This window comes from Falco naumanni, chromosome 4 (genome assembly GCF_017639655.2).
Source record: "Falco naumanni isolate bFalNau1 chromosome 4, bFalNau1.pat, whole genome shotgun sequence".
Taxonomy (NCBI): Eukaryota; Metazoa; Chordata; class Aves; order Falconiformes; family Falconidae; genus Falco; species Falco naumanni.
In genome coordinates, this window is record NC_054057.1 from 22,572,101 (window position 1) to 22,591,694 (window position 19,594).

General features: G+C 36.5%; 1 protein-coding gene across 5 annotated transcripts in view; it reads left to right on the plus strand.

The window, feature by feature from the left end:
- SUGCT (succinyl-CoA:glutarate-CoA transferase) overlaps window positions 1-19,594 on the plus strand; it is a 337,763-nt gene that overhangs the window by 267,641 nt on the left and 50,528 nt on the right. For 3 of the 5 annotated variants that reach the window (XR_005827517.1, XM_040591739.1, XM_040591738.1), the window contains exon 13: window positions 14,377-14,440. The exons of 1 other annotated variant lie outside the window; for it this stretch is intronic. Coding sequence is in view for 2 of the 4 variants with exons in the window: in XM_040591739.1 (XP_040447673.1) it covers window positions 14,377-14,440 (64 nt within the window). In the remaining 2 variants the exon portion in view is untranslated. Of the gene's footprint in view, window positions 1-14,376; window positions 14,444-19,594 lie in introns of those variants that run through there. One more of the 5 variants, XR_005827518.1, reaches the window with a different exon arrangement.

The window sequence follows — 19,594 nt, forward strand, 5'->3', positions numbered from 1 at the left end:
AGAACTGTGGAAATTTTATTTGCTGCCTTTTACAGATGAGGAACTGATGTACATAGTCCGGAATGCATCTCAGTTAAAACTAAGCATTTAAGTGAGATTTTTGAGGTAGCTACATTCTTATTGTAAGATCATTTGATGGTTAATGGAGTAATATCATAATCATAGTAATGATAATCACAGCCAAATATCAGAATCGATAATCACCCTCTGGAAGTGTCTTTCTGTCATCTATAATGAGGGCAGTTTGGTTATCATCTTGCAATCCTCAGTCAAGTGTCTAATGGTAGTTGAGGTGAACGTGGCTCATAAGGTTAAATTCCAAATTCATCCCATAAATGCATGGCAGAGCAAGAAATGCCACAATCTAAGTTCATTTTTCAAAGAGAAATCCTTTCTTTGACTGTCTTCACAAACTCACCAGGTCACATATTCCATTACAGTCCATATCAGTAGTTCCCATAAGTTAATTTTATGTGGCAACTGTGTTTTGATAATTTGTGGTTTCCTATACTTGGAGGATAGGCTGAGTGCAGTGAGCAGTAGTCATCAGATTTTGGACTGACAGCCTACATCAGTAGTTATTTTATCTCAACATTCATGCGCCTCTGTTAATAAAAGGCCTTTTACCACTTGCCTTTTGAATATCTCTTTCAAGCTCTATGTTTTTTTGACCTCAGTTAAGCAGAATAGTGGGGAAAAGAAGTTCAGGCAAATTAAAAACCTGAATAAACAGGTATGTGTAACAATTATTTATAACACAAATAAACTCTTAGTTTTATGCTCTCCACTGTATGTATGGTATAGATATGTCTTAATGAGGTACAAGGAAATAATGCTTTCTCTTTAAAAAGTATCCCATGATGTGCATGTAAAGATATGGCTTACAGTTTTGTAACACCTGTGTTGTTATACAATACTGTTTTCAAACTAGCTTAAAATATCAAACATTACAGTACTCTCCCTTTTGGTCTGAAATACCAAACATTTTTTTTAATGTTAAACTCTCCCAACTGATGTCTTGAGCAGTAGGTGATCCATTGGATTAACAAAAAAACCTTCAGAATATAACATCTAGAATACAGAATATAATCTATTTTATATAATAGAATATAATGGGCTGATTTCATTCAGCAGCCAAATTGTATTCAAGGTTTTTGCTACAGCATTCTTTAATGACCTTTTTTATCTAGACAGTATAGCAGATACATGCTCTGATACTTAGGTGGAATTATGTACATAAACTTCTTGTGGCCTGCATGGAATACTAAGGAGTTGAAGAGATCTGTTGTCCAAAAGTAGTTCTGGAAGGAGAATCTTTTTGCAGGACTGGAGTTTATTAGATTGATTTACCATTTGTGGGAAATACATACTGTATAATAAGCTAGTAACATTGTAGTCAGAAGGCCCCAAACATGAAATTTTTATGCATTTGTACTTAAATTTAACCCAGGTTGGATCTAGTCACACAAAACAGCTGCAACCCCAAGACAATTCCTTTTTTTTAAATTATTTTTAAATTTTCTTAGATGTAATTTCTGTACATTTTGTGTAGTTTGATTCCCCTTCATTCTAATTGCTTGCATAGCACCGGTTAGAATGCAAGGTTTTACACAAAGGGAATATTTGGAATAGTGTTTATGGCTTGACATGAGAGATTTCTTCTGGCAAATGTTAATTGCTGTGCAACCTGCTTCAAATAAACTCAGGTACAGTGAAGTGTTGCAAATTGATGGTATTGTGAAGGCCTTGAAATGGTTCAGTATGTAGACATGTCCAAATTGTATTTCCAATTACTTTGAACATCTGCTTAGATTTAAATGTTTGGAAAAAATACTCTTCTGTCAAGAGAACATACTGTCAATTTTGCTTTTAATGCTGTCAAATCCTAGGATTAATTTATGTAATATTACATAACAGGTACCGCTGGTGAGGTAAAAGAAAAAAAAAAAAAAAAGGAAAAAGAAAAAAACCTGAACCTACAAAGTTGAGGAGTTAAAATTGGGTATAACTTCCAAAATAGGTCAGAACATTTGAAGGTATTAATTTACCCAGGTGAACTATTTCACACCTATGTTCATGCAAACTGCTGTGAGATTTTAAGTGAAGTCCATCCTTAGTATTCTCCTTTGTTTTTCTTTCCCCTTGGTCCTTCATAGCTTCTGTAACAACTTGTTCCAGCAACTATGTGATCTAATCAACTTATCTGTAAAAGGTGTGAAGCTGTTTATCTGGAGAAGATGTCAGAGTTTCTGTCTTTATATTGGCACTGTGAGTTCTCCAGATTTCTGGTAAGAATTGTGCTGGGAACAGCAATGAGGAAAGCATGTCATGAGGGACTGATAGGGCTTATCAGACAAGCAGGTACTTGTCTGAATACTAGTTTTCAGAGATAACATTGGTGATAATTCCACCTGGAATTGTTGATCCTACAGTTTATCGAGGCTTAGCCCTGGTACCTGCCTTCAGAGGTGTCCTCACTGGGAACCTGACAGGGCAAAACGAAGTTCAGGCTTCTTATATGCCAGGTCTGACCACAAATGGGAACATAAAGTGAAAGATCAGTACGGAAATGCAAATGTCGTGCTCTATTCAGGCTCTCTGTGGTTTTAGGAGTATATCTAGAACTTTATAATTTTCTAACATTTCTGTGGCTTAAGGAAATAAACAGTGCTTTCCTACAATTCATTTCCATTAAGTAGTTGATGTATATTTTCCATCTGAATGAGATTTCATTATGGGAACATCAGTAGAATGTATAGTATAGTAGCCGGTGGCATTGCTGTAGGGTATTGTTAAGTCTGTACGTTAGGACTCAAAACTGCCATATTTCTGTTGTGTTTTCATTGTTAAGGTACAGGATCATTAACTTCAAAGCAAGAGAAGTCTGGAAGCACTGCAAAGAAAGCATGGTATTTAAATACCTGTATTGGCTTTTGCTCACAGTTATATATATATTATTCAAATACAAATTGCTTTTTACATTAAGTTCTCACAGGGCATCTAACGCACATTATTGAGTAAGTGACTGTGAAATGTAGTCTTTTCAAAACTATGTGGTTTTGTTGGGGTTTTTTGTGTTTTTTTTTTTTTTAAAAAAAGGAGGACAGCTCCTGACAGAAATGTGTACACTCATAGCTCTGAAATACCTGCCTGGCTTTTCATTACTTTTTGCTTTACTGTAACTTGGAGAGAAATTTTATGGTTGGGTAATAGAAGTCATGAAATTAAATGTTAATAATGGAAAAGCAGATAAAAACAGTTAAGTACTGAACTGCTAGAAAGGAGTGGCAGGTGCTGATAGAAAGTGGGGACTCATTTTCCACCCGAGTGTGCTTCTCCATACACATCTTGCAAGTAGTATTCTTGAATCCCAGCTCCTTGGTATCTGCATGGTTAGTAGTTCTTGATGTTAAATGCTTTTGTTACAAAAGCCAGTATTAATGGGGGTGAGTATAAATTGGGAAAGATCTCCATGTGCCAGAGTTTCTGTTGATTAAAGTTCCTTTGACTGCCTGGGACATGAAGCACTGAGGAAGTAAAACCCAACACTCAAAGTGAACAGAATCTATACTGTTTACCAGTGTAGTCTGCCTGTGTTTCTCCACAGAGCTCCGTTGACTGAAGTCAAAAGGATGTAGTTCAAACCACAGTCACAGATCCTTCTTTAAAGGGCTGCAAAGTTCAGTGCAAGAGTATGCAAAAGTAAACCACTTATAAGGAGAGATGTAGTGAATCTGTGCCTGCAGCAGGCTGAGGGTCTGCAGGGAGATACTCTCATCTGGATGTACTTTACAATACTAAGCAGGTACCAATATTAAGTGGCATTCTCCTGTGGATGAGCAAGTTTTGCAGTCCTGGGAAGGGGTAAGTACTCTGAGCTGACAGACTAGCTCTAACAGGACAATGAATGATGTACAAATAAACCACAACACTTACATGGCAAATGAAAGATGGATGGAGTACTTAAAAGAGGGCTCTTGGGAACTCAGTGTGGTGTGCAACACTGGAAAACTTATACTGATTATATGCTTTGTACTGGGAGGAACAGGTGAGGTCCCCAAGGACCGTCAGAAACCAAGTGATGTATTAGCAGGATGGTACAGTGCTGCTGTTAATGGTTCCTTTGCTTACTATTAGCCCAGCAGTAAGTTTGTGAATATTTGAAGCTTCCTGACTATTGAAATTTCTTTTCCTTGTAGAAATGTATTCTCTCCGTAACGTATGAGCCCATCTGTGAAAACACATGATTTTTAGACCAAAACTATGAGAACGGTTCTTACTGTTCAGTATTGTTAAAGATTACATATTTTGAAATAACACTTCTCCTACATGTTGGAAAAATGCCTCAGTACATTCTCAAATTCGAAGTGGCAACTGCATGTGACTTCTTCCTATACCACATAGCAAAAAAGTACTTCTGAAAAATCTCAGTCGTACAAAGCCCCACAGAAACTGCCAGTATTTTATCTTCATCATTGCCAGCTCCATAGACAAGTTTGGATGTGATCCCTGAATATAATGCACATGTGAAATATCTACAGAATTGTTCTGAAAACACTGGCAGTGGAAAGGTTCTTAGTATTTTCTTCCCACCAGTCTCCCACCTGTGGTACACGGTGCTTAAAGGCATGGCAGGCCTAGCTTATTACCGCTGTAGAAATACACTTACAGTCATTTGCATTTACAAGTCAGTTTCCACAAAGGAAAACATCTGGAAACTTATTTTGTTGTCATTTAATATGAGAGGTAAATTGCAGTGAAATCAAATGAAACAAAAGCCTTTCGCGTGACATTCTTGACACCAAAATAATGTAACCCTTGCACAATCCAGGACACTTGTCTTCATTTTACATTCACTTGTTTTTAAAAATTATTTGTAATTAGGTTTGTCCATGCTTTTTGCTCAGAGAAACTGCAAACATAATATTTAAATGCTGAATATAATATTTGTAATAAACTAAGGTAGGAAATGTGTTATCAAAACCCAGTGATTTGTAACAGGGTTGCTAGCAGTAAATTGCTGGCAATTCTGACTGAAGCAAAACCAGTCAGTATTTCAGCCTGTTGCAATAATAAAATCAATCTGTTTCTATAGCACCTTCCAGGTGGTCAGTGTGGAGTTATCAGTGTTATACATGAAAGGTATGCCACAGCTGGAGACGGGCTCTTTGATCCCAGAGCCAGTGCTTTGAATGCAGCCACACCCCATCTTGCTACCAGGATGAGCCAGGTCTCATACCCAAATAGCATGTTTGCTTAAATATTTCTGTGAATTTAGGATTTACACATCCAAACCTACAAAAAATGTACTTTTACAGTCACATTTCAGTTCTCAGGAAAAAAAAAAAAAACAAATCTGAAAAGTAGATGTATTCTTTAACCAATAAGGACAGATTCTGTCCCCTGCCACGTTTCCAGCCTGATGGTGCAGGAGGTCAGCAGGGAGCTGTACTGGGGCATCTGGAAAGCCCCCTGAAGGCTCAGGGATGCAACCCTGGAAATCAGAGAATTCATACCGTTAATTACAGATTTGCATCCTTGGTTTTTTGGTTTTGGGGTTTTTTTTTGTACATATATTTTGGCCTGAATTATAAATCTTTGTTCTCTTAATGTCCTTTCTGTTTGTTATAAATATTCATTATGTTATATGCTAATAAACCCCTCTAAAATGTTTCCATGAGAGTTGAAAAAACCTGATTCTTTACTAGAATACGGTCTGCTATTAGAATAAAAGTACCTTCTTTTACTCTCATTATTTTCCAATACATCTGATGAAAACATTTGAGATTTATATAGAGATATTTAGCAGCTGTCTCATATTTACCTAGACTGTGAAGTATAAATTGAATTTAGTGCTTTTTCTTGAGAATAAGTATGTGTTTGATGATTAGACAATGGCAAAGGTGTTTCTGCTCTGTCACAAATGGTTTTCATTGTTTAATATTTTTTGGGGGATTATTTAATGTCTCTTTTGTGCATTATACTGTGGCTGATTTAGCAGTAAGGACTTTTCCATTTTGATTTTGTAGCAGTTGGTGCTAAGGAAAGTAAAACATTAATATGACAACTACTCTGATTATCAGGGTTATATCTTCCATTATTGAATTGGAAAGATGATTTCAGAAATTGAATTACTGAAAACATTAATTGCCTGGTTCATGTTGGCCATAGAAACAATTTTCTAAGTAGTTTCTCAGGGAGGAAGAGGGTTGAGGTCAGAATTTGAAGAACAAACTTTCATAAGGTGCCTGAGAGGAGCTCACTGTAGTGGATATATTCTGTGCCAGTATTGTGAACTACTAAAAGAATCCTTGAAACTTACCCAGGAAACCTGGAAGTTTAATCATCTTTACGCTCACTTCTGAACTGCTTTTAGTCTAACGTGCAGGATTCGTAATTTAAAAATTTTGGTATTGCAGTTAGCGGATGACAAGAGGTAGGACTTCCATTGGGATTCTTACACAGAGCTTTGGAGGAGGAAGACACTCTGTGCAAGGAGTTGTGTAGAACCATAATAAAAATAGATTGCTGCAGTAGGAAATTAATGAGTGTGTTTACCCATACAGGAGTCAAAGAAAAGCTGACAAATGAGGGCCTGCACTGTGTAAAGGCATCTGCTAATAATGGCAGTCATACAAAAGGCGTAAGGGACAAGAATGAAATGTACAGCAAAACTTAAGGAGGGGCTACTGAGAAATTCTGGAAAGATAATAAATACAGTGTTCAAACTTAAGAGTTAAAAAAAAAAAAAAAAGACCCAGCCAACTCCCTGCTTCCCCAAATGCATACAAAAACTGTATACCAACATGAGATGTGTAAGAGAAAAAATAGGTGACTTGAAATTCTTGGCAAAGAATGAGGATCTTGACACAGCAGCTATTACAGAAGAAGGCTGGAATGACAAAAATCAATAGGAGAGTGTAATACCTGGCTATAAACTGAGCAGGAAGGACAGATGAGGTCATAGAGCTGGGGGAGCAGTATTTGGGCTGTCCTGTTGAGCCTTCTGATCAGGAAACGGATATTGAATCCAAAATGTTGAAGGAGATCAAAGAAACAAATAAGCGTAATGAGGTAGTAATAAGGGGTGACTTCAACTACCTTCAGCTGGTCAAATGTCACAGTGGGACAGTGTAAGGGAAGCAATTTCTCATCACACTGAGTGACTGCCTTTTTTGAAACATTTAGTTCTAGAGCACGAAAACGAGGTGGCAATTCTTGAGTGACATACAGGAATGCAGGTAAGGAACCCTGGAGTCCTGTGTCAGAGCAGGCCTTTTTGGGTTAAAGTCATGGCAACTGAATATTGAATAAAACTTCAACTCAGTATTGAAGAGCCAACAGCAAGTTTGAAGAACCACTGTTAGACTGGAGGATGTATAAAAATGCTTTAGGCAAAAGATACTACACAAAAAGCAAAGAAATTAAATCCTGAGAATCAACATGGAATCCAGTTGAGGTGTTTTGTAGTAGAATGAGAGACACAGCAGCCAAGCAGAAAAGAAGTAGTATTTGAATATGGTTACATGGAGCAGGATTATTATTTTTTTGGGTTTTGAGTCAAAGGTATATGCTTCAGGAATCAAATCCCCATCCCTAGGGATGTCAATAAAAAGTGATGTTGTCTACAGCATGTGTGTAAAAAGCTGCGAAGCTGTGGCATAAGAGGGACTTTGTCGAAGCCATCACCTCACACCCACAAAGAAAAGAAAAAGTTTACCAGAGTAAACAATCTGTAAGGCATGGGCCTAGCAGAAAGCAGAAATGGAGAGTAAGGACCTTCCAGTGAACTGTGGTTTTCTTTTATTGTATTCATTTAGAATCATAGCTGTGTTGCTAGGAACGTAAGGGACTGTAGCATACTCACAGCATTTATCATCTCAGAATAATGGACTGGGAATAAAGAAGTCAATTAAGAAGTAACCAGAAACAAACAAACAAAAAAAACCCCAGATTTTGCTCGTTCAAAAATTTGTAAAGAACATTACTTCTGTTTAAATTATGGAATTTTCCAGCAGTACATGATGAGATACTTCAAATATGGGAGGTAGATGCAAGTAAACTGGAGATAGATGTGATTCACTACTACGATGCTTACATGGCCCATGCAGTAGAGAGGTACTACCTTTTCTCCAGGTGAGCCCTCTATGTTAGAAGCTGTGTTTAGAAAGAAGAAGAATAAAATTGTTAGAGATAAAAGACAACTTTCACTGACAACAGGACTTGAAAATACGGGAATTATTGCATTGAAAAAAAGTGGGGGGTGATGGAGAACATGCTGATATACAAGATATTCTGCTGCATATTATTGTTCTAGAAATATGAGACCAGGCAGAATCAGCCACCAGATAGGGATAGATTTAATATCCTTTTCAAATTTCAAATGAGTTAACATCTTATTTGGAAAGAGGTGCTTTTAGGATGTGGGATGCAATTCCAATATGGCATTGTGTTCATAACACGCGCTGTTACTTCTTTAGGGGGTGATTATGGCCATAGCTCTATGTTCAGCATGTACAGGAAAAACAGCATTATTATTTTCTTGTGGTTTGGAGGCATGAGTAGTAGTTACATTTACCAACAGCCGGCTATCTTGTGGCTGCAAATATACGGAGAAAACAGTTACATCATTTCCTTTGTGGCCCTGAAAATCCTTTTCTCTAAATTGTAGATGGAACTGTGAGAGTGGTATCTGTACAAATTCATATTTTGAACATTTGGCTCTACATTAAATAGAAATGTTTAAAGCTGGGGTGGGGTGCTGACAATATGTTTGATATGTTTCTGGTTCCAGCATCTCTTTCAGCTGGGATTTGGAAGCTGATTGTATCTTAGGTAGTACCTAGAATGGATCTGAACCCTTGCTGGTAATTCAAAGAGCAACCACATTGTCATGGGCGATTAGTTATGCACCTAATCAGGTAAATTACAGTTGAAATGAACTAACATGATACGAAAAAAACTTTATAGTAACTGCGGAATTTGCCAGATGTTTACTAGGTGGCCAAACACCCCATTATCCACATGAAAAAAGGTGGAAACATTATTTCTGGTTCTCCTACCTGCCATTTGTGCTGCTGCATCAGTACTACAAGAAGCATTTTACTTCCTTAGTATATAAGAAGGCCATTCATTTTTGAGGGATGAAAGTAAGATTAATTCTTGTTAATAATAATGTTAATGATTAGTTTCTGTTTCACAACCATTGCTACATTGCTATATTATCTTTTTAGCAAAGAACCTTTTTGTATAGGTATTGTTACTTTATTTATCAATTAAAGGATCCATCATCAAGCATCAGATATTCTTACAAGATGTGGAATGTCCAAGAAAAAAACCAGAGTTCTTTAAATCATCCTGAAGCCATATACAGTGTGGTGATAGTTTTTCTAGCTGTTTTTCAAATAGGTAAATAAGTACTCACACAAGTCCTAAAGAAAGCCACCATCTACATTAATAGTCTATATGTCTTACTACCTTAAGGATTGCTACAGCCATAGAAAAATGAGAATTTAACTTTTTTCCTTGAAAGGTCTATGAAAGTTGAAATCAAGTGTCTTGCACCACTGTGTGTACTATATGATCTTGTAAAGAATGAGTCTTAAGTCCCAAGCAGTGAAAGATGAAGTCCCTATTTGAAATAGATTTTTCAGCCTTGCAAGTCTTCTACATGAAGATGAAATGTAAAATTGTTTCTAAAGCTATACTGTATTTTTATATCATAATTATATTTCTTTTAAAGTTCATTTTCTCCCTTTTTTTTCCGTATGCATCACGTAGCTTTTAAGTGAGACTCAAAAGAGACTCAAATACTGAAACAAAAATTACAATATTGAACTGAACATGCCCACTGATAATATAAATATTAACATGGAAAGGTACTATTTGTTAATTGTTTTGAACAAGGTAAGAATACAAGAAATAACTAGAGTTAACATTTGATCCTTCTTGTGAAAGCAGGTGGCTAAGAGATTTTAATGCTGCCTGTTATAAAAATTTTAACCACTTTTAAACCTGCAGTTATTAACATCATTAGGGAAAAGAGCAGAATTAATCATTGATGTTATTATATCTAAATTACTGTGAGCTGCGTAGCAGCTGATAGAAGTATCCTCCGTAGTTTTTTTCATGACAAGCTAAGAGGAAATAATGAAATAACTGACAATAAATGTGATGACATATATTAAATTACCCTTGGTTTATATTACACAAGTAAAATATTAAGAAACTTTGCTTAAAAGTTTCTGTGTGAGCTTCCTTCCATATAATACTGTGAAAATAATATTGAAGTTATATTTTTGGTATTTTTTTGTTACATTTTGGTGTTTTTGGTTACATTTTTTATTCTCTGAGGTTAGAAGACATAATCATATGAATTGTTCTATTTGCTGTAGTTTGAATAAAGTCATGTAACAAACTGTGCTGGCTAAATAACTTTAGAGTATAGTGACTTCTGTTGTTTTTATCCATTGCCAAACAAGATTGTCTTTTTGTAACATGTGCAAGTCTGATACTGTCTGCATATACTTTAAATAATTCCAAAGTAGAGCTATAGCAACTAATGATAATTACATATATTCTGCCTTGTGTGTATATATGTCTATATAGTTTTTCAAATTCAGTCTGCAAGAAAGCACAAAAAATTTTTTCAAAATATTATCTACCAAAGGTTGATACAGGAATCATTATAACAGATCGCACAAACCAGAGCAACTCTATCTTCTATTGACTTGAGTAGAATGCAGAGATTCTTTTACTATTTCATACTGTGGTTTGTTAGTTGTTGGTCTGGAGGGATTTTTTGCAGATAGGAGGAACTTTCCTTTACGATTCTAAATGTCAGGAGGGAAAACATAAACATAGAATCATTTTTAGTTGGAAAAGACCTTAAAGATCATCAAATCCAACTGGTAACCGAGCACTGCCAAGCCCACCACTAAATCGTGTCCCTAAGCATTGTATCTGCATTTTTTAAATACCTCCAGGGATAGTGGTTCCACCACCTCCCTGGGCAGCCTGTTCCAATGCTTTATCAGCCTTTCAGTGAAGAAATTTTTCCTAAAATCCAATCTAAACCTCCCCTGGCATAACTTGAGACTGTTTCCTCTTGTCCTATTGCTTATTGTGTGGGAGAAGAGACAGACCCCCACTTGCCTACAAACCTCCTCTCAGGCAGCTGTAGGGAGCAGTAAGGTCTCCTCCTCTCCAGGCTCAACAGCTCCATTGCCCTCAGCTGCTCCTCATAAGATATGTATGAACAGGAAAAACAAAACAAAACAAACACTGCATGAACATGTCACAAAGAACAGCAGAACACTGGTGATGCTGTTGTTGAGATAAGATTACCAAATGGTGACTTCAGGTTTTCTTTTCAATAACCAGTAGACAGACAAAAGAGGTTTCTTCTTTAATCTACAAGTGACTGTATTTGGAATAAAATGAAATGGCATGAAAAGGTTATTACCGAAAGACAGAAGCCTGTGCTTCTGATTCCCTTAAGTCACCTCATTATAACCAGTGCAAAATGCCACCCAGACCTTAACTTGATTCACAAAATCTCAGATGGGAACAGGCAAGGTAGTAATAGAGTGTTTCTAGCCTGTAAAGTAAGCAATATGGAAAAAAAAAAATAGAAATGGATCTACTGACGGCTGTTATCTTTTACATGATCCTCTTGATTCATCAGTTCCATATGCTGAGCTAAGGTCAGTACAATGGGGATAGAGGACTCTACAACATCAGAAAGATCATGACCCTTTGAGTGGTACAAGACAGTGGAGGAGAAGAGCTTCACGTTCTTTCTCTTACTTTGTCCTCAGACTTTCCGTGTCTTTGATGATAATGGATGTGAATGCTGCATTCTCCCACAGGCTATGATGCAGTAATCTTATATGTTTCCATCATAGTTTTTAGAATGCACGTGAGAGGAGGAGTCAGTGAAGTTGTTTTTTCAGTATCTTTTGGGGAATCCTAATAGTGGAATACAAGAAACAGGAAATTACCCACTATTGTAAGCAATGTTGCTGATGTGGGGAAAAAACCCCTAGTCTTTTGCCAGGTTAATTGCTTGGGGGTTGTTTTCTTCAAAAGAAAAGATGGAATTGAGCGTACCGATATAGGCTTAATAACTGTAAAAAATAAAAGTAATAAAAATTGCAATGTTTTCAAGAAAATAATGTATGAGAGGGATAATCAATACTGTACTTATGAAAATGGAAAGGAAGCTTGACTGCATCTTAAACATACTTTTAAAAGGGAGTAGAAATTAGACTGGTGATGGTCAAAGATAGTGCAGGTTTTTCTTAGTTCATTCTGTAGAGAAAAGAGAGATGGAATTTGAGTCTAACAAAAGGAAATCTTCTAAAGGTAATGTGTCTGCCTTATCAGAAGAATTTAGAGACTCAGAACATAGGAAGGCATACATTTGGTGAAGCCCTGAGTAGCTGCTAGAGAGTCTATATGTTTTTCTTTAACCAAATGGTGCCACTTTTAGTTACAGCCTTTAATATGCCATCTAAAGAACTGCTTATGCATACTAAGTATGCTGTTGGTTTCACATTCGAATATGCATGTTTTCTTACATTCACGTCATAAATATTCAATTAAATGCATAAAGCAAGCCTGCATAAACAAGTTACGGAGAAAGGAGGCCAAACTTTCAATACTGTTTGATTAAGAGCATAACTGGAAAGATTCTAAATATGACTTAAACCAAGGAATTATATTTTCCAATTCTGTCATTTGGAAAAAAATAATATTCTGGATTTCTCATTTGAATGTCTACCAAAATTGGTGTTAACCTTCCAAAAGAGAAATACAACTAATGATTTGGTACAGCGCCAAACAATTAGACCAGTGAACAGGCATTCTTCCACCAGCATCTATTATCGGAAATATCTGGATTTCTAAATGTCAGCTGAATAGGCTCACCCCACAAGCTAAGAGAAAGCTGACCTGACCTTTTGACACCACCTGTTCAGGAATGGGAATTTCTTAAGCATTCTATTCCACACAGATAAAAGGTTCACAAAATTTGACCTGGAAAGAATGGTTAAAGGAATTAGTTTTGTTTAGTCTACAAAAGAGCAGACTGAAGGAGGATGTGATTACAATCTTCCAGTATGTAAAAGAATGTTATAAAGATGCTAGTGATTCGTTTTCTGTGTCCAGTTGGGGAAAAGACAAGAAAAAAGATGTTTAATACAAAGCAAATATATTTAGATTATATATTAGGAGAAAATTTTCTATTAATAAAAAAGGAGAATATGGTGCAGACTACGTAAGAAAATTGCCATTTCATTACCTGGAAATTCTGAAGAATATTTAGACCCAACACCTGTCGTTAAAAGTCAAGGTTGCTAGTATTGTTCACGGTGCAAGGTGAATGGGTAGATGTATTACATGACCACTTCATAGTTTTAGCCTCTATGAGTGATACATTTTCCAAGGCACTCTTGACTTGCAATATTGGATATAAAAATACTTGATTAATGGGAGACTTTTTATTTTAGAGGATACTTCAATAACAAATAATTCCTAAAAATTCTGATGATGTGATTAAGATATGGCAGAATAATAGGCAAGGAAATGATAAATTTTACTTACTGGCTTTGGATGCAGAATTCTATTAAGAATAGCAGTGAGTTTGCTATTATGAATGTCTGTTTCTCTGTTACTTGGGAATTTTGGTATCAAAATAGCAATTTCCAGTTCCTGTTATTAATCTCAAGCAGAAAACATTTTTTTTTTTTTTCTTATTGAGGTTAGTAACAAGGAACTGGAAATTGTGATGAATAATCCTTCCGTACAGATAGACATGGGGCTGAAGCATGGCATACACATTGGAAAGAACAAGAAGTAACATCAAAATTACATCATCTTTCCTAAATGTTTGTAAGAGCTACTAAGACAGCATTTCATAGTGTGATGCATCATGAGTGCAAAAGCAACAGTTTAACAATGCAAAAAAAGAAAACATAAGTTATGTATAGGCCTTCAGTGCATATTGCGGATTAAAATGCAAATGGACGAAGGTTGTAAATCTCATTCCATGTTGGTACCAGTTGCCTGTTGGTGGTTGAAAGTATGACATGCTTGCAGCTTAGTTTCTTATGTTTGATGTTGGATATAAGGGCTTAAAGATTTGTTAGACATGTAAAATCTTAGTGAAGCATTTATTTAGATGCATAAACAGAGTACTGTCAAACATCAGGGCTTTCATTTTATAAATTAAGCAAATTGAATTGTACTTCCCTATATTTTCAGATAGTCTGTGAAAGAACATGATAATATATATCTCTTTTTTTCCTCTGAAGTTTAGGAACTGATTATATATTTTTATTACATACATGTTTTTGTTTGGGTTTTTTTTCCTAGGTGCTGCACAATGGACTTGTGATGGAAATTAGTCATCCAACAGCTGGGAGGATAGTTGTTCCAGGTTAGATGTTTAATCCTTTTTTTCGAAATGAAGCTTGAAATTAAATGCTACATGACATCCTGAGTAGTTCTGGAACTCAGCTGAGGACATGACACATCTTCACATTTCACTCAAATGAACAAAAGTTAAACCAGGAGGACGTTTGTGCTCATATTCATTCCAGTAGCAGAAAAATGGGTTAAAATGTGTGTTAGAATAGCTTTTGGTTTTCATCGGTCAGTTGTCATAAAACATGAAGATGGATTTGATAATATTTGCAAACTCCCACTGCTAGAAATATTATTGCTAAATCATCTACATGAATATGTGAATCTGTTTTCGATTTAGGTCTATTTTGCAAGTTGCACAGGCTTCTTTTAGGGACATTTCTGTTGTAAAAAAACAGAAGAAAGAAGAAAGAGGAGGGATGTTCACACTGTAAGTTTCATTACACTATTTCCTTTAATGAGATTAGACATGAAGCTCTGCAATGGTGAAATCTTAAATTTTTTGGATTTCTGAAGAATACCGAAGTAATAAACTAGCCTCCCCTCTTTTAAACTCTTAGGTGGATCAGGACTTGGAGCTGGTGTAGCTTTACTTCCATTAGATGTAGTTATGAAATGGGGTTAGGTTCATCCAGAGGCATTAGGAATATTCTCATTCCGATCCTTACAGTTGGCTCTATATTGACAATGGAGCCTTATCTGATGATCTACTAGCTATTGGGTCAACTGCTTCTTTATGCTTTTTCGTCTCCCAAGCCATGTCGAGAATTGTTTCCTCTAGCATTCAAAGCACCATATCACTTACATTTTTGTAACATCTTCTCCTTACATTGTGATTTTCTGTGCCAGTTCCACCCTCTGACACAGCATCCAGTTGTCATCAATTTCAGTTGACTTGAGCACATGTAGTGGTAAGATGAATTTGACCCATAAAATTTATCTTAATTTGCACATCCTGGAATCACACTGGGATGCAGAAAGAATTATTTGAAAGAAATCAATCCCATATTAGATCATGTTTTCTGCATGAATAGAGGGGGTGTTTTGTGTTGCGTGTATGTGTGTATGCTTCATATTTGCTCTTTATCACAGTTTGCATTCCACATTTGGTCCCACTAGGCTTGGATGTTTGGTTGATTGTATTCAAAAATGCTTCTTTAATTTATATGCACATATCTGGAAATAGTAATCCTTTTTTTGTTGGGGTTTTTTTTTTTTATGGTTTCTAACAGAAAAGTAATCCTGGTTTATTTATCCAAAATGAAAAGACTAATAAGGGGTTTGATTTAATTCTTTTTAAAGAAGTGGGCAGAAAAGCCTTGCAGATGGTAGAGAAAGTGTGTAAGGTTTTCATGTTGCATACAATGTATAATCTATCTTAGAGAAAGCAAATACTCCTTAAGGGAATAGGTTAAACTGCAAGAAGAGGAAGGAGATGAAAGGAATGTTCTAATGTCTGTCAGCAGCGATAGAATGTATTGGCAAGAGAGTGAATTTTTACATAGGTAAGCCATAGTACTTCCCAAATCCTTAGTTATTTTTTATTTTATTAAACCAGTGACATTGCACTAAACTAAAATAAATCATCTTAATCTCTAATGGTTTGCCATTTAGATGGGCTTCTATGAAGAGTTTCTTGTATTGAAGCAGATGGCTGAAATGATTATTGGATATTTGAGCAGGAAAAGAATTCCTTCCTTTCCAGGCATGGGAGGATAAGTAGGGGAGAGGCAAGGGAGGGAAGGGTGAAGGACACTCATTCAGTGTGAGTAGAATGGAACTATTGATATCACTTGTAAGACGGTACATTATTCTGTCCCAAAATTGAAGTGCATAGGTGAGTTTGGCCACTGCTAATGGCGGGTAGTGGAAGTACCCTGGAATTGTCCTGGTCAATGATATATCTGAAGAGTACGGGGAAGAGTGCGTGGAGCAGACCTCCGATAGTTGAACTGCTTCTCAATGGCTATTTAAAATAGTAGCAACTTTTTTTCAATGCAGTTATATTTGAATATTTTATATTTGGTAGAGAAGAACTTTACTAAGCTCTCAGTTTCTGGCTCAGGGTTGCTTATTAAGGAAGATTAAGATGTTAATGTGAATGTTGAAACTGAACAGACTAAAAATGTCTCTCCTTAAAGAGACTGGGAAGACTGATCCCCCTGGGCCCCCTCACAAAAAAAAAAAAAAAAAAAAAAAAAAAAAAAAAGGTGACTTATTTTTTAACCATATAAACCAGTTTTTAACGTGACTTTTAGTAATTGAAGTGGACATCACACTTGAGGCTCGTGACAGAAGTCAGACTTGTACTGCCACGTAAAGTTGTGAGTGCAGTGATATACACTTACTGAGTGAGAGCACGCTGGCAGATTTTAGTTGGCCTCTGTGTCTAACATATTGCTTTGGAGTAGTCCTTCTCCCGGCACGTCCCCACTTTGAGAGTGGGTTCAAATCTGTATATGAATCCTCACTCGTAGATCTTGCATCTTGAAATTCTGAGGATTTTGCCCTTGACTTTAATGTAGGCTACATTTTTAATGTTGGACATGGTGATTCATACTCCTTTGTTTAATTATCTTTTGATATGGTTATTGAATTTTGTTATTTCCACACCTAGACAGTGCTCCTTGCCTTTTTTTTTTTTTTAAAAAAAAAAATCCCTACCTGAGATATACTGTATGCTGATAAACACATCATAAGGTACTGGTGGAATTAGAGTGGGGAGAAATTGCATTATAAAAACCATATTTCTGTTCATTTTTCTTTTCAAAATGTGTATTGATAGTAGGAGAGATACATACCTTGTATTTTGATAGCTCTTGCTTCAAGCATTCACTGAAAAATGTCTTTGCACATATACATTGCTGTTACTATTAGTAAGATAAGTTACATTTAAGAATGGATATGAAAAAGGGAGTTCATCATGTCTGACTAAGAGAAACTTTAAAAGATTGCAAGACCATTTTAAAGAAAAATGGGGTTCTGTGGTAGTTGAGTGATTTCATTAGGATAATGTTTCACATATAACATTCAATATATTCACATCGTGAAGTTTTTGCAGAGCTGACTTGTATCCAAATACATATCCTTGATATATCATATATAAAAATTGCAACACTGAGAGAGAGCCTTGCTTCGGTCCCAAAAGCCTGGCACTGTACTGCACTCATTCTTTGCAGGACTGGTTTGTCTAATTGCAGGTCTGGATGGATGAATCTCTTCTGCCTCTATATCTGAAGGCAGCTTGATAATCTTTAGCTTGGGGCAGGGCTCTGAAGATGAGTGGGTGCTGGAGCACCTCAGCTGGAGAGGCTGAGGAACAGCGTTGGGTACAGCCTGGGGAAAAGGCAGCCTCGGCAGGGGCTAGTGACAGTCTCCCAGCACCTACAGGGAGTTTATCAACCTGAAAAGCCAGGCTCTTCACAGCAGCACATGGGTTTAGACTGGATATTGGGAAAGTCCTTTTCATCCTGACAACAGCTGGGCAGTTGAGCAGGTTGCCCAGAGAGGTTGTGCAGGTTCTGTTCTTGGAGGTTTTCAAGAAGCAACTAGATAAAGCCATGAGCAACCTGATCTGACCTCACACCTGACCCTGATTTGAGCAAGAGCTTGGGCTGGAGACCTCCTGAAGCCCTTTCTCACATGGATTCTGTTCTCACTCTGTGATTAACCTCAGTATCACCCACTCAGTTCTGTTGCGCTTAGACCTTTCCATAGAGATCTGGAGGAGGAATGACAAAGTTTAATAGAATGGGAAAGGTAGAGCACAGAAAGTACTTTTGAGAGCAGAAAATGGTAAGGGAGAGGTGATCTGTAGAGTGCCAGGTTACAGATGGTGCTGAAGGGCAGAAACAATACAGCTAAGTGAAGGGACAAAATTTCAAGAAGCTTTAGGTCTGGGTTAGTCTTGAACTACTTTGCCAAAGAGTAATGGACTTTGCCAAAGAGCGGTAGCATGTGAGTTTCTGGGAGCCACCAAATAATTTATTCTGAGTTACAATGTGGAGCATCATGGATACCAACCCATACTGACTAGAAAAAAATAATGAATGTAACGTAATCTTGCCCAAACCTTTTCCATTATCATCTATTTTATATGCTTTAGGAAACTCAAATAATAATATTCTCTACTTCTGCCTTATCTAGTGTCTAATGTTGACTTTTAAAAGCTACCAGTTGGGGTTTTTTTATATTAAAAGTGTGTTTATAATACAAATATTATTTTTTTAAAGGAAAAGCCACAGTGTATTCAGCTGTCCCTAACAAACCAACCTTTGTAGAATTTATTAACTAGCAGGAACTTCTGTGAAATAAACCTCATTTCTGACCCCTTCTAAGCCTTAGCAAATTGGGGATTTGGATACAAGCCTACACTTTGGAATCATCTCTCATCAAACAGGAAACAATATAGCTGTAGGAATCATGTAAAACACCTCTTCCAGACAAAACAACCATTCTTAGTTTTGATAATGTTTATATTGTACGTTTTCCTTATCCCCATTTCCTTAGATGATAAACACTATTTCTGTCCTTTGCCCCATGATCTGCATCAAGGATGTCTTTATTGCTCAGAAAGGCCGATTTCATACCTGGCTTCATGATTTCCTTCTGTGCTCTTGAGATGAAGTGCTTGGGGGGACAGCCCCGAGCTCAATTACGAAAGGCAGTACAGTATTCCTCCTTGGCATAGATTTCTTGGACTGAATTCAGACAATCTATGTTAATTAATCAACCCACTCAGGAGAAATGTCCCTTTTTCCGGTCTTCTCCTGTCACTGTGCGTTACAAATATACTACTGAAACAGGAAAGGCATTTTTTTCCAGAGATAGGCTTTTCCTGTTGTATGATTCATTAAATGGTGTCGTGGTTCCATGGAGACTAATTGCCATCAATCTCTTAGAAGAATGGTTTTAAGGAGCAAGACAAAGAGGAAAGAAATCTAATAGGACTTCCTTACTGTGCCACAGATTTCTTCCTTAACCTTGGAGAAATCACTCTCTGTGCCTCACCTTACTAATCATTTGCAGTTTTTCAGATCTTGGGAAATGAGTTGGAAAATACTTTGATTTCTAGCGGAAGGAAGTTCTAGGAAAACCCTGTATATTATTTTAAATATGTATACCTATTTATTATGTATGTATGTATTTATACTTATTTTCTCCATGT